This window comes from Hemiscyllium ocellatum, chromosome 33 (genome assembly GCF_020745735.1).
Source record: "Hemiscyllium ocellatum isolate sHemOce1 chromosome 33, sHemOce1.pat.X.cur, whole genome shotgun sequence".
Taxonomy (NCBI): domain Eukaryota; kingdom Metazoa; phylum Chordata; class Chondrichthyes; order Orectolobiformes; family Hemiscylliidae; genus Hemiscyllium; species Hemiscyllium ocellatum.
In genome coordinates this window covers 23,759,347-23,772,879 of record NC_083433.1, presented here as the reverse complement: position 1 = coordinate 23,772,879, position 13,533 = coordinate 23,759,347, and the positions used below count along the sequence as shown (strand labels likewise).

Genomic DNA, 13,533 nt, shown 5'->3' with positions numbered 1-13,533 from the left:
TTTTAAAAAATAGGTATTAAGGGATAAGAGGAATTGTTCTACTCAAAGATACTGGGATTTGGAATGAACTGCCTGAATGTGTCAGAAGCGTTTTCAATGGTAACTTTCAAAAGGGAATTGACTGAATAAATACTTGAAGGAGAAAATTTTTTAAGAATATGGAGGAATTGGAGAAGTGGGATTAATTTGATAGCTCTTTCAAAGACCTGACACAAGCATAAAAACCTAAAAAACTGTGGATGTTATAAATCAAAAACAAAAAACAGAAATTGCTGGAAAAGCTGAGCCAGTCTGGCAACATCAATGCAGAGAAATCATTTCAGGTCTGGTGACCCTTCCTCAGAACTGATGGTAGCAAAGAAAAATATGGGGGGAGGGGGCCAGGAATAAACAATAGATATGGATAGAGCCCAAAGAGAGAGAAGAACAATTGGACAGACAAAGGAACTGATAACAATCAGGCTAGAAGGATGCAGAGCTATTAAACTGTTAGTGGCTAACAATGGATAGGATCTCTTAGCCAACTGCCGTCGCGACATTAACCGCCTCAACCTCTCCACCCCTCTCACCCACTACATCCTCTCACCCTCGGAACTTGCAGCCCTCCACTCCCTCCTTTCCAACCCCAACCTTACCATCAAACCGGCAGACAAGGGAAGCGCAGTGGTAGTTTGGCGCACTGATCTTTATATTGCTGAGGCTAAATGCCAGCTCGCAGATACCTCCTCCTACTGCCCCCTTGACCATGACCCCACCTCCCACCACCAAACCATCATCTCCCAGACCATCCATAACCCCATCACCTCAGGGGATCTCCCATCCACTGCCTCCAACCTCAGAGTCCCACAACCCCGCACCGCCCGTTTCTACCTCCTGCCCAAAATTCACAAACCTGACTGCCCCAGCCGAACCATTGTCTCAGCCTGCTCCTGCCCCACCTAACTCATTTCTGCATACCTTGACATGGTCCTGTCCCCCTTAGTCCAAGAACTCCCCACCGACATTCAGGACACCACCCACGCCCGCCACCTCCTCCATGATTTTCGCTTCCCCTGCCCCCAACACCTTATCTTCACCATGGACATCCAGTCCCTATCCACCACCATCCCCCATCACGAATGCCTCAAAGCCCTGCACTTCTTCCTTTCCCGCCGAACCAACCAGTGACACTCTCCTTCGACTGACTGAACTGGTCTTCACTCTTAACAACTTCTCCATCCAATCCTCTCACTTCCTCCAAACCAAAGGAGTAGCCATGGCACCCGCATGCGCCCTAGCTATGCCTGCCTCTTCGTTGGACATGTGCAACAGTCTATCTTCCGCAGCTACACTGGCACCCCCCCCCCCCTCTTTTTCCTCCGCTACATTGATGACTGTATCGGCGCTACCTCGTGCTCCCACGAGGAGGTGAAACAGTTCATCCACTTTACTAACAGCTTCCACCCCGACCTCAAATTTACCTGGACCATCTCAGACTCCTCCGTCCCCTTCCTAGACCTCTCCATCTCTATCTCAGATGACCGATTCAACACAGACGTATACTATAAACTGACTGACTCCCAGAGCTACCTAGATTACACCTCTTCCCATCCTGCCCCCTGTAATAACGCCATCCCATATTCCAAATTCCTTCGCCTTCGCCGCATCTACTCCCAGGAGGACCAATTCCAATACCGAACAACCCAGTTGGCCTCCTTCTTCAAAGACCGCAATTTCCCCTTAGACATGGTTGACGATGCTCTCCACCGCATCTCCTCCACTTCCCGCTCCTCCAGCCTTGAACCCTGCCCCTTCAATCACCACCAGGACAGAACCCCACTAGTCCTCACCTACTACCCCCTCAACCTCCAGATACATCGGATCATCCTTCGTCATTTCCGCCACCTCCAAACGGACACCACCACCAAGGAAATATTTCCCTCCCCACCCCTATCAGCGATCCAAAAAGACTATTCCCTCCACGACTCCCTTATCAGATGCACACTCCCCACCAACCCAACCTCCACTCCCGGCACCTTCCCCTGCAACCGCAAAAAATGCAAAACTTGCGCCCACACCTCCCCCCTCATGTCCCTCCAAGGCCCCAAGGGAGCCTTCAATATCCATCAGAAATTCACCTGCACCTCCACACACATCATTTACTGCATCCGCTGCACCTGATATGGCCTCGTATATATTGGGGAGACAGGCCGCCTACCTGCGGAACGTTTCAGAGAACACCTCTGGGACCCCCGCATCAACCAACCCAACCGCCCCGTGGCTGAACACTTTAACTCTTCCTCCCACTCCGCCAAGGACATGCAGGTCCTGGACCTCCTCCATCACCAGACCATGGCAATACGACGCCTGGAGGAAGAGTGACTCATTTTCCGCCTAGGAACCCTCCATCCACAAGGGATGAATGCAGATTTCTCCAGCTTCCTCATTTCCCACCCCTCACCTTTTCTCAGTCCCAACCCTCAGACTCAGCACTGCATTCTTGACATGCAATCTTCTTCCCAACCTCTTCACCCCCCCATCCCCTCTCCGGCCTATCACCCACACCTTAACCTCCTTCCACATATCGCATTCCCAATGCCCCTCCCCCAAGTCCCTCCTCCCCATCTTTTATCTTAGCCTGCTTGGCACACCCTCCTCATTCCTGAAGAAGGGCTTATGCCCGAAACATCGATTCTCCTTCTCCTTTGATGCTGCCTGACCTGCAGCACTTTTCCAGCAACACATTTTTAAGCTAACAATGGACAGTATGTAATGGCACGCTTTGTGATAACAAATCCTGATGAAGGGTTCTGGCCCAAAATGCCGATTCTCCTGCTTCTCGGATGTTGCCTGACCTGCTGCGCTTTTCCAGCAACACACTCCAAACTCTAATCTCCAGCATCTGCAGACATCACTGTCTCCTGTGTGATAAAAAGGCCTGGTATGTGTGGTACAGGGCCAGGACATGGGGGAGTTCAGGCCCAGGAATTATTAGACCCGATATTGAGTCCAGAGGGCTACAGGAATCCCAAGCAGAAAATGAGGTGCTGTCCTTCCAGTTTGCACTGAGCTTCGCTGGAGCACTGTAGTAAGCCTAAGTCAGAGATGTTGGCCACAGAACAGGACGTTGTGTTGAAGTAGGAGGCAACTAGAAGCTCAAGCCTTTTTGCAGACAGAACATAGGTGTTCTATGAAGCGGTCACCCAGTCTACGCTTCGATTTCCCAATGTAACAGAAACCACATTGTGAGCAGTGAATGCAGTAGACTAGATTGTGAGAAGTGCTGTCAAGTGATGCTTCACCCGGGAGGTGTGTCTGGATATTTGGATACTGAGGAGGCTGAAGTAAATGGACAGATGTTACACTTCAGCAGGGGAAGGTGCCATGGGGCTGTGGACGGGTGTGGGAGTGAAGGAAGAGTGGACCAGAGTGTCCCAGAGGGAACAGTCCCTGCGGAAGGCGGACAAGGGAGGGGAGGAGAATATGTGTCTCGTGGAAATGGTGACTGATGACCCTCCGGGTGTGGATGCCACTGGGATGATAGGTATGGACAAGGAGAACCTTATCGCTGGTGCGGAAGGGAAGAGAAGGGGTTAGAGTGTGTAAGTGCAGGAGTTGGGTCAGACCCAGTTGAGGACCCTGTAGACAATGGTGCTGGGGAATCCTTGGTTGAGGAAGAGGATGGATATTTCAGAAACTCCCTTGTCAAAGTTGGTCTCATTAGAACATATACGATGGAGACAGGAGACCGAGGAGAATGGAATGGAATTTTTACAGGAAACAGGATGTGAGAATGTATAGTCCAGGTGTCTGTGGAAATCAGTGGATGTATAGTGGATATTAGGGGCCTGTCTATCCCCAGAAATGGAAACAGAGATGTTGAGGAAGGGAAGGGAGGAGTCAGAGATAGACAAGGTGAAAGTGAGGGTGGGATGGAAATTGGAAGTGAAATCAATGAACATTCCTAATTCTGGACAAGAGAGGGAAAGAGCACAGATGTTATCATCAATATATAGGAGAAAGAATTGTGAGTGGGGGCCAGAGTAGAACTGGAACAAGGCAAGTTCCATGTACACCACGAAGAGACAGGCATAGATGAGGCCCATGCAAGTTCCCAATGGCCACCCTATGACCTGCAGAAAATGAGAGGCGTAAAAACAGGAATGTTGAGAATGAGGGTGAGCTTGATCAAGCAGAGGAGGGTGGTGATGCGTGGGCACAGTTCAGGCTTAGGTTCCAGGAAGAAACAGAGAGCCCTCAGATCACCCTGGTGTGTGTGTGTTATCACATAATCTGCCATTACACACTCCCCACTGTTAGCCACTAATAGTTTCCATTAACAGCAATTCACACTCTCAGACAGATCATATAAATTCCTTTGTCCAATTGTTCTTCTCTCTCTTTGGGCTCTACTCACCTATCAGTTGCTCCTTACTGACTCCCCTATCTTCTGCACATAGACCAACATTTTCCTAGCTACCATTCAGTTTTGATGAAACATCAACAGACCCAAAACTTAACTTTGATTTCTCTTCACAGATGCTGCCAGAGTGTTTGAGCATTTCCAGCAACTTTCGTTCTTGTTCTTCACAAAAGCAACATAGGCTGAATGGCCTCTCTGTGCCAGAGGACTCTTACTAGGTTTACTAGTTTACATCTGTAATGGAGGTGATTGTCTTATGAGAACAAGTCGGACAGGCCTGGTTTTGTACCTGCTGTAATTTAGATGAGTAGCAGGCAAATTAATTAAAAAATATAAGATCCTGAGGATTTTGACAGGGTGGATGTGGGGATGTTTCCAGTTGTCAGAGAATCTAGAACTAGGAGTCATTGTTTTTAAAAAGCTTGCCAATTTAAAATAGAAATGAAGAGAATTATTTTCTCACACAGGGCTCAAGTCTTTGGAACTCTCTTCCTTAAAAGGTGAGCCCTTGAATATTTTCAAGGCAGAGGTAGATAGATTCTTGATAGACAAGGAAGTGAAAGATTACCAGGGATAGGTGATGGTATAGCAGGTCAAGGTGGCCTAATTTACCTCCTAATTTGTTTTGTTTGTATAAAAATGTGTCAAATTTCAAGCTTCATTGAATGAAAGAGAGCACAATGGTCAATATACATCATATAAACTTCCTGTTTTGTTTAGTGCAACTGAAAAATGTGTAGCCCTTTTTGGACTGCTAATGTTCAGAGTTCTTACCAGTCACCGACATTTTAGAATTCTTTGTGCCTTTCATTTGAAATAGAACGTGAAACATTCTGCATGGATTTCATTTCTTGTACAAACTCTTCAATCAAGTTACAGCCAGATTTGTGCTCACAATCACAAAGATTTCATGGTTTTCTATTTAGTTTCCTTGAACCTTTGAAGAATTTTGAAAATCAAACACTTTTTGAACTGCTGATTTTTGTACCGGAACAAGATCTTAGAGTTAATGCTTTTTTGGGAAGGTGAGGGTTTTTGTCCCTCAAATGAGAGGATTGAACAACGTGTTAGGAGGTTTCAAAAACTGGAAAAGCTCAACAGGTCTGTCATTATCTGTAAAGAGAAATCAAAGGGTCACCAGACCTGAAACGCTAACTTTGATTTCACTGAGCTTTTCCAGCAACTTCTGTTTATGTTTCTAATTTACAGCATTCGCAGTTATTTTGGTTTTTAATCTGTTAGAGGTTTCAATGATTACAAAAATAAACTTCATGGACATGCTACTTCCATTTGTTCAGATGGCAACAATGAAACAGTTACATTTATATGGCACCTTCCATGTTATTAAGATCTCCCAATATGCATACAGCAAATAAACTACTTCTGAAATGTCATCCTTGTTTCACAATAAGAATGGGAGCAACTAACTTGAGCACAGATAGATCCCACAAACATCTATTTGTGGGATAATCCACTATTTTCAGTAATGCCAGTTGAGGGACAAATTTGGCCAGGATGCTGATGACAGTTTTACCCACTTCTTCAGGTATGATCAGGGTATCATTATGTCACTATCACAGGACAGATGAACCTCAGCTGACCATGTCATCAGAAAGTTGCAGCGCTGATGCTGCAGCACCTTTTCAACTACACTGGAGTGTGAGTTCACATTTTCAATCTGGGCTTGAACTTCTTCACAGGCACAGATACTGAGACTAATCTGTATGTGAGGATACTGGGACTGATTTAAGGGCAAGGGGACTGGGACTGATTCGGAGGCAAGGACTCTTGAAACGATTCAGAGGTGAGGGCATCGGAACTGATTCAGAAGCGATGGCACTGAGACCGATTCAGAGGTGAATGCAGTGGGACCAATTCAGAGGTGAGGGCACTAGGACCGATTCAAAGGTGAGGGCACTGGGGGACTGATTCAGAGACAAGGAGACTGGGGCCGATTCCGAGGTGAATGCTCTGGGATCGATTCAGAGGTGAGGGCACTGGGACCGATTTAGAGGAGAGGGCATCGGGACAGATTCAGAGGCGAGGACATCAGGACAGATTCAGAGGTGAATGCTCTGGAACCAATTCACAGGTGAGGGCACTGGGACAGAATCAGAGGTGAGGGCACTGGGACAGATTCAGAGGTGAGGGCACTGGGACAGATTCAGAGGTGAATGTACTGGGACTGATTCAGAGGCGAGGGCACTGGTACCAATCCAAAGGCAAGGGGACTGGTACAGATTCAGAGGCGTGGACATTGAGACCAATCCAGAGGCGAGGGCACTGGGACCGATTCAGAGATGAGGGCATGGGGACCGATTCAGAGACGAGGGCACTGGGACCGATTCAGAGGCGAGGGCACTGGGACCGATTCAGAGACGAGGGCACTGGGACCGATTCAGAGACGAGGGCACTGGGACCGATTCAGAGACGAGGGCACTGGGACCGATTCAGAGACGAGGGCACTGGGACCGATTCAGAGGCGAGGGCACTGGGACCGATTCAGAGGTGAATGCACTGCGACCAATTCAGAGACGAGGGCACTGGGGCAGATTCAGGGGTGAATGCACTGCGACCGACACAGAGGTGAGGGCACTGGGACCGACTCAGAGGTGAATGCACTGCGACCGATTCAGATGCGAGGGCACAGGGGCAGATTCAGAGGTGAATGCACTGGGGCCGATACAGATGTGAGGGCACTGGGACCGATTCAGAGACGAAGGCACTGGGACCAATTCAGAGGTGAGGGCACTGGGACTGATTCAGAGGCGAGGGCACTGGGACCGATTCAGAGGTGAGGGCACTGGGACCAATTCAGAGGTGAATGTATTGGGACAGATTCAGAGGTGAAGGCACTGGGGCCGATTCAGAGGTGAGGGCACTGGGACCAATTCAGAAGTGAATGCACTGGGGCAGACACAGAGACGAGGGCACTGGGACCGATTCAGAAGTGAATGCACTGGGGCAGATACAGAGACGAGGGCACTGGGACCAATTCTGAGGTGAATGCACTGGGACCGATTCAGATATGAGGGCACTGGGGCCGATTCAGAGGCGAGGGCACTGGGGCCGATTCAGAGGCGAGGGCACTGGAACCGATCCAGAGGCGAAGGCACGGGAACAGAGTCAGAGGTGAGGGCACTGGGACCCATCCTCTCTGTGCTAACCCTTTGACACCACTATCAGAGTGGGTGGCATGGTGGCTCAGTGGTTAGCACTGTTGCCTCACAGTGCAGTGCAGTTCGATTCCCACCTTGGGCAACTATCTGCGTGGAGTTTGTGCATTCTCTCTGTGTCTGCGTGGGTTTGCTCTGGTTTCCTCCCTCAATACAAAGATATGCATGCCAGGTGAACTGGTCATGCTAAATTGCCCATGGTGTTAGATGTATTAGTGAAGGGTAAATATAGGGTAGGGGAATAGATCTGGGTAGGTTACTCTTTGGAGGATTGGTGTGGACTAACAAGACCAAATGGCCTGTTTCCAAACTGTAGGGAATCGAATCTATCCAATTAGCCCAATTCACTTTTGCTCATTATCACCATATTCCCCCACTCCCATTCTCCATTTCAAGTTCCCTGTCCCACTTTGAAAGTTCCTGTACTGATGCTCTTGAATCACCCTTCAAACGTTTTGGCTTTCCGCCTCCCGTCTCCAAATATTTATTCCCTCTTGGGTAAAAAAACAAAAGCGAATGGGAGAAGAAAAAGTGCTGGTTGAACTCTGGCAGCATCGGTGGGATGAGAAACAGAAATTAACATTTCCAGTCCCATGATTATTCTTCGGGGCCAGAAAATGGGAAGGATTCCGTACGTTGTTTGCCCAAACCAAATCGTGGTTGCTCCGAGGCCCCGGCTAGCTCCACAACTCGTGCCTGACAAACGGAAAGCCAAACTGAGATGCTCCCATATAAATGCGCCTGCTCTCCTGAGACAACAATCATTGGGTGTAGACTTACAATTTATCTAGCTACAGGGGTGTGACTACTGGAAAGTAGGGTAGATCGGGTGGAGAAGGGAACAAGGGTGACAGGAAAAAGGATTGAATATGCGAGAGAGAAATATAATAAGAAAACGAGTGATGAAGCAACGATTGAAGAACAGAGAAGGAAGTATGCGGAGGGAGGTGGGAGGAGAGGGAACGAAGCAGGCACAAAGAGATGACAGGAACGTGAAATTCAGAAAGATTAAACACAAAAGTCAGGAGAAGCAAATTGTACACCAGCGTTTGAAATGATGAGATAATACAAAGTCGAAGGACAGAGACTTAATGTAATGTTTCTGTAACCCGTTTTCATACACATGCAGTAACAGAACATGGGCCCTTAAATGCTATAAAGTTTTTCAGTTCTTCTGAAAGATTACACAATTCGGAAGAACCGTTTGATTCAGTTAAACTTTCTTGCTGCGATTAACACTGGGTATAGCTTCACAATATTTCGATTATTCTGTGGAAGAGGACATAACTTACTGTGCGTGTTTGGTTTTGAAAGATAAAAGACCCAGGACACAGTAAAGCTCCCAAATAAACACATCCTCAACGCATACGTTTCAAACGAGCAACACAAAAAGTGGTTTTCGTGGAAATGATCGTATTTTCTCCAAATGTCAGTCTCTCAGTTTTAGCGGTTGCTTTTTGGAACGATCTTGTTTCGTTATCAAACTATAGCCTCCTATCATATAACTAGTGGAGGAGTCAAGTTATCCATTTAGCGGTTAGCATGAAAGCTCGGGCTTAAGTCACACAATCCAAGATGGCGATTCAAAACTGCCTTAACCATTTTAGGACGTACACTTCGGTTTTTTTGCAACCTCAACACTAACACACATCTGTTTCAAATGCAGTGCAACTTTACATTTCACTACTGGGACTTCTCAAAATAAACTTGTTCAATTTGGAAACGCTCATTCTGGTGGTTATACTGTTAGTGCACAAACCTGCCACATTCGCATAAACAAAGTTGCATCTGTCCATGCACTGCCTCTGAAATCCTAAATGCAACTCTTTGTCTAAAATAAGTGGTATCTGGGAGGGGCAAGGTTTGTAGCCACCGGGTGTGGACCAAAGCCTGAAATTGGCGTCTCCTGCGGTGCATCAACTTGCACAACTGACCCCTGGAGCGCTGCTTCCCACCCCATTAGAGTCTGCTGTGCAATTAGCAGACTGTCGCATGCACTGGATTACAATAAAAATAACTTTACATTAGAAGAGCTAGTTTCAGTAATCAAAGCACAAAGTGCAACGCAATTTTAAAATAAAAATATAAAATATTTGTCCTGGAATAATTCTTGGAAAACTAGAATTAAACATCGACACAAATATAAAACATCATATATATTAAAAACTCGGAGCGCTTTTTTTGGGTGGGAATGTGGTTTTTAAACAGAGATGGAACATAAAGCACCGATATATAACAAAAAGCTTTAATTATCTTTCTTTTGGTTATTGGAAATGTAGAGTATTAAACACATGCAAACATAAATGTCAAATGTATGTGAAAAAAAGTGGAAGACTTGAGATCCCTTTTGGATTGCTGGAAGGAGTATCAAACACAATTGCAAACATAAACATTCTTAATATATAAAAAGAGAAGTCTGTTTTTTGGGGTGGTTGGAAGGAAAATTTAACACATGCAAACATCAACATACCTAATATATGAGAACTTGAAGTCTGATATTTTTGAGTTATTGAAAGAGCCATTAATTAGTTACAAACGTACATAGTCATATATTTTTAAAAAAAGCTTTTTTCAGAGTTAGTATAAAAAATTGGGCAGGTGAATAAAAACAGATGCAAACATAATTAGCCCTAGTCTATATAATTGAGACAACTCGAGTTCTCTGAGTGGCTCCTATTGTAAATAGGTGAGGTAGCCTGAGCTACCTGGAGTAGACATAGCGAGTTTGACAGAGCAAGGTTACTTAAACTCCGCTACAAAGTAGCCCAGATCCTAACCAAACAGAGAAGGGGGTGTCCATTCGGGGGGGAGGAGGGATGGCATGGGCCCCCCTTGCACTTTGCACAAGTTGGAAACTCGTGGAAAATTAATGGGGAAGAAAAGTGTCAGGAAACGTCACGGAGTCAATGGCGGAGCCGGCCACTTTTCTTGTGTTAGTTGCCGGAACATGGGGCTGGATTGCGGGCATTGCCGGTGACCAGAGCCTCCCGGCTCCCCGCCGTGTCCCTAGTCCGGGCTCTCCCCCGGGTAGGAGGCCGGTCCCGGAGTGCCTCCGGCGTCCGGCTCCGCCGCTATACCGCCCCAACTCGCGATTTTCCTCGGCACCTGCCGCCTCCTGTCGCCGTCTAGGGGCTCTCACTCCTCTGTCCGGCTTCCTCGAGCTCTCCCCGCCGGCTTGCCACCGAGTCCGGGGTGCCGAGCTCCCCCCGGGCCGGTCCAGGCTAACCGCGGGCGCCTGGCAGGGCCCCGGGCTTGTGTTTTGTGCCGCTGAAGAAACACAGATGGCGGGCAGGGTTCGCCATTTCTCCGCGGCCCGGAGCTGCCAGCAGCTGGTGTTCTCACTCAGGTCCGCGCAGAGCTTATAAACACCCAGCCGGAGCTCAGAACAGGAGCTGATACACACAAGGAAGGAGCTGAGTGTGTCAGGAGCACAGCTACTGCACACACATATCCATACACTGATTGGGGCTGCCAGCTGCCTCCTGTTCCCATCAAGAACTGAAAGAGGAAACTTCCAGGCTCACCAACCATGACCGAGAACTCCACCCCGGCTCCCCCCAAGGCCAAGCGTGCCAAGGCGGCCAAGAAGAGCATAGACCACCCCAAGTACACGGACATGATCATCACTGCCATCCAAGCACTGAACAGCCGCTCTGGTGTCTCCCGCCAAGCCATTGAGAAGTATATCTGCAACGAGTTCAAGGTGGGTGAGAACGCCAAAATACAGATCAAGCTGGCACTCAAGAAACTGGTGAATAGCAATGTTGTCAGGCAGACCAAGGGCTTAGGCGTCTCGGGCTCCTTCCGGTTAGTTAAAAGTGAGGAACCGAAGAAGGCAGTAAAGAAAATGGCCAAGACACCAAAGAAGAGCCTCACTGGCCGCAAGGGATCAACAGCCCGCAAGCAAGCCAAGCCAGCAGCCAAGGCGAAGAAAGCAAAAGTGGATAAAAAGAAAGCCAAGACACCTAAGAAGAAGGCTACCACATCCAAAAAGCCCAAGAAGGCAAAACCAGCAAAAGCCAAAGCCAAGACCAAGGTGAAGAAAGCAAGTGGGCTAAAAGCGAAAGGGAAAAAAGCCAAGAAATGATTCTAATCACTAAATGTAAACATGGACTGCTTTTGGTTTTCAGTTTAATTCTTCGGAAACTTTGTGTACATACAGTTTAAGAAAAGATTTTTTTGAAATTTAATAAGGAGACTTTTTTATTTTGTTAGCAGCTCTTTCTGTCTTATGTTTAAAAAAAAATGGACTCAGTTATCATCTGTTCAATACAGTAACGTTGGGACTGTGGACAAGAAGTGTAATGTTGTACATTGCCGTGGTTAACCTTTGCTCTCGACCTATTCCATCTTGTGTTACTGCCCTGGTGAGGAGTGAGTGTGGGCAGGACGTGCGTGAGTGTGGGCAGGACGTGCATGAGTGTGGGTGTGTATTTACAGTGCTTCACTCCCAAAGGAAGGGTGTAAATTCACAGACAACTGCTAAGCAAAGCCAGACTCAACTAATGGACAGCACATCTCATGTGCTGATTATTGCCGTCCACTGCATAGTTCAGCATTTATTTTCCAAATACTTTACTCAAGTGAATTTGTTTTCGATTTTTAAAGCAGGCTGGAACTATGCTGCTAGTTTCTGGATAACGTGAATGATATTACAGAAAAAAGTGCAGAGTCAATATTTTGGAAGCTTTCCTTCCCAAAAACAAAATTCCCTATCTGAATGTTAAGAAATCATTGTGTCATTGACACAGAGCCAGCGTTGGTTCATCAAGCTGTGTAGTTACCCAGCCTTTGAGTAGGTAAAAGGGATCTTCTAAGATGCAGTTATCAGGGCACAACTACCCACTCACCACATTTAGATTTGAAGAGACAGCTTAAGACGAACATTCAGCAAAATGCAACAGCAGCCCATTTAATGACTGCTTGCAATGGCAAAACAATTTAAGACTGTCCCGATGTCCCAGCGCAGTAACTGGTTCCAAATACTTGGCTGTGTTTAAATCTTTTTGAGCTTTGCTGGCCTGATATGATATCTGGGTGTTTTATAGAGAGTCTTTGAGGTAGAGTAGTATTTGTGTTTATTTTGAGCTAGAAATTGCAAAACTTATGCAATTATGAAAGTGAAGGATAAAAAGAAACTAGAGAAAATTAGAGCTAAACAATACTCAGTTTAACTTGGCCAAAGAAAAATGGGAATTTCTGACTGAAAGGCACTCACTTATAATGTGGCTCCAACAATGAGATTTGTATGTGTTCTTTTCACAAAATCACTGTAATTTAATCATTAAGATATTCTCTCCATACAAGCAATTCGTATTTATCATTAGTGATGTCTTGTTTATTACATGGTTTACTTATTAGGACATTCCTTCTCAAACTATTGTATGCTGTTTCTTGTTAAACTCTGTTTTAAGTTTTTAAATACACAATTGTTTTAATTGACAAATAATTATAACTTCATTTCTAATTGTTCGATGGCATGGTGTTTATTTTCTAGCTGAATCTATCTGAAGGCTGACTGTAATTCATAAACTATCATCTTGTCAGTGTAAGTAGTTGGCCACACGGACAATATTGTATTGTGTTGTTTACAGGGTGCCCTGTACCTTTGTGTGTTTATAATAAATAAAGCTACATCTTGATTTGGAAGAGAGTGCCTGTTACAATCAATGTCTCCTACAGTGGGTGGAAACATGAGGGATATAAAGGGCTTGTGATCAAAAGAACCTAGTGGAGGGGTGGATTGTTATGCAGAGAGCTAGCATGGACTTGACGGGTTGAATGGATATGTTGTGCCAGAACAATTTTGTAAATTGCTGTTTCACAACTCCTAATAAATGTAGAACCAGTACTGTGTACTGTTTCTCACCAAGAAAACGTAGAGTGTGATGAAGCATGAGAGATGTCAGAGTGTACACCATGGACATTATAAATGAATGAAACGTTTATTAAAAA

General features: G+C 46.2%; 1 protein-coding gene across 1 annotated transcript; it reads left to right on the top strand.

The window, feature by feature from the left end:
• Positions 1-10,964: 10,964 nt before the first annotated feature.
• Positions 10,965-13,227, top strand: LOC132831341 (histone H1.0-like). The gene has a single exon (XM_060849430.1). The coding sequence runs from the start codon at positions 11,108-11,110 to the stop codon at positions 11,663-11,665; it is 558 nt and encodes a 185-aa protein (XP_060705413.1). The 5' UTR covers positions 10,965-11,107; the 3' UTR covers positions 11,666-13,227.
• Positions 13,228-13,533: the final 306 nt, after the last annotated feature.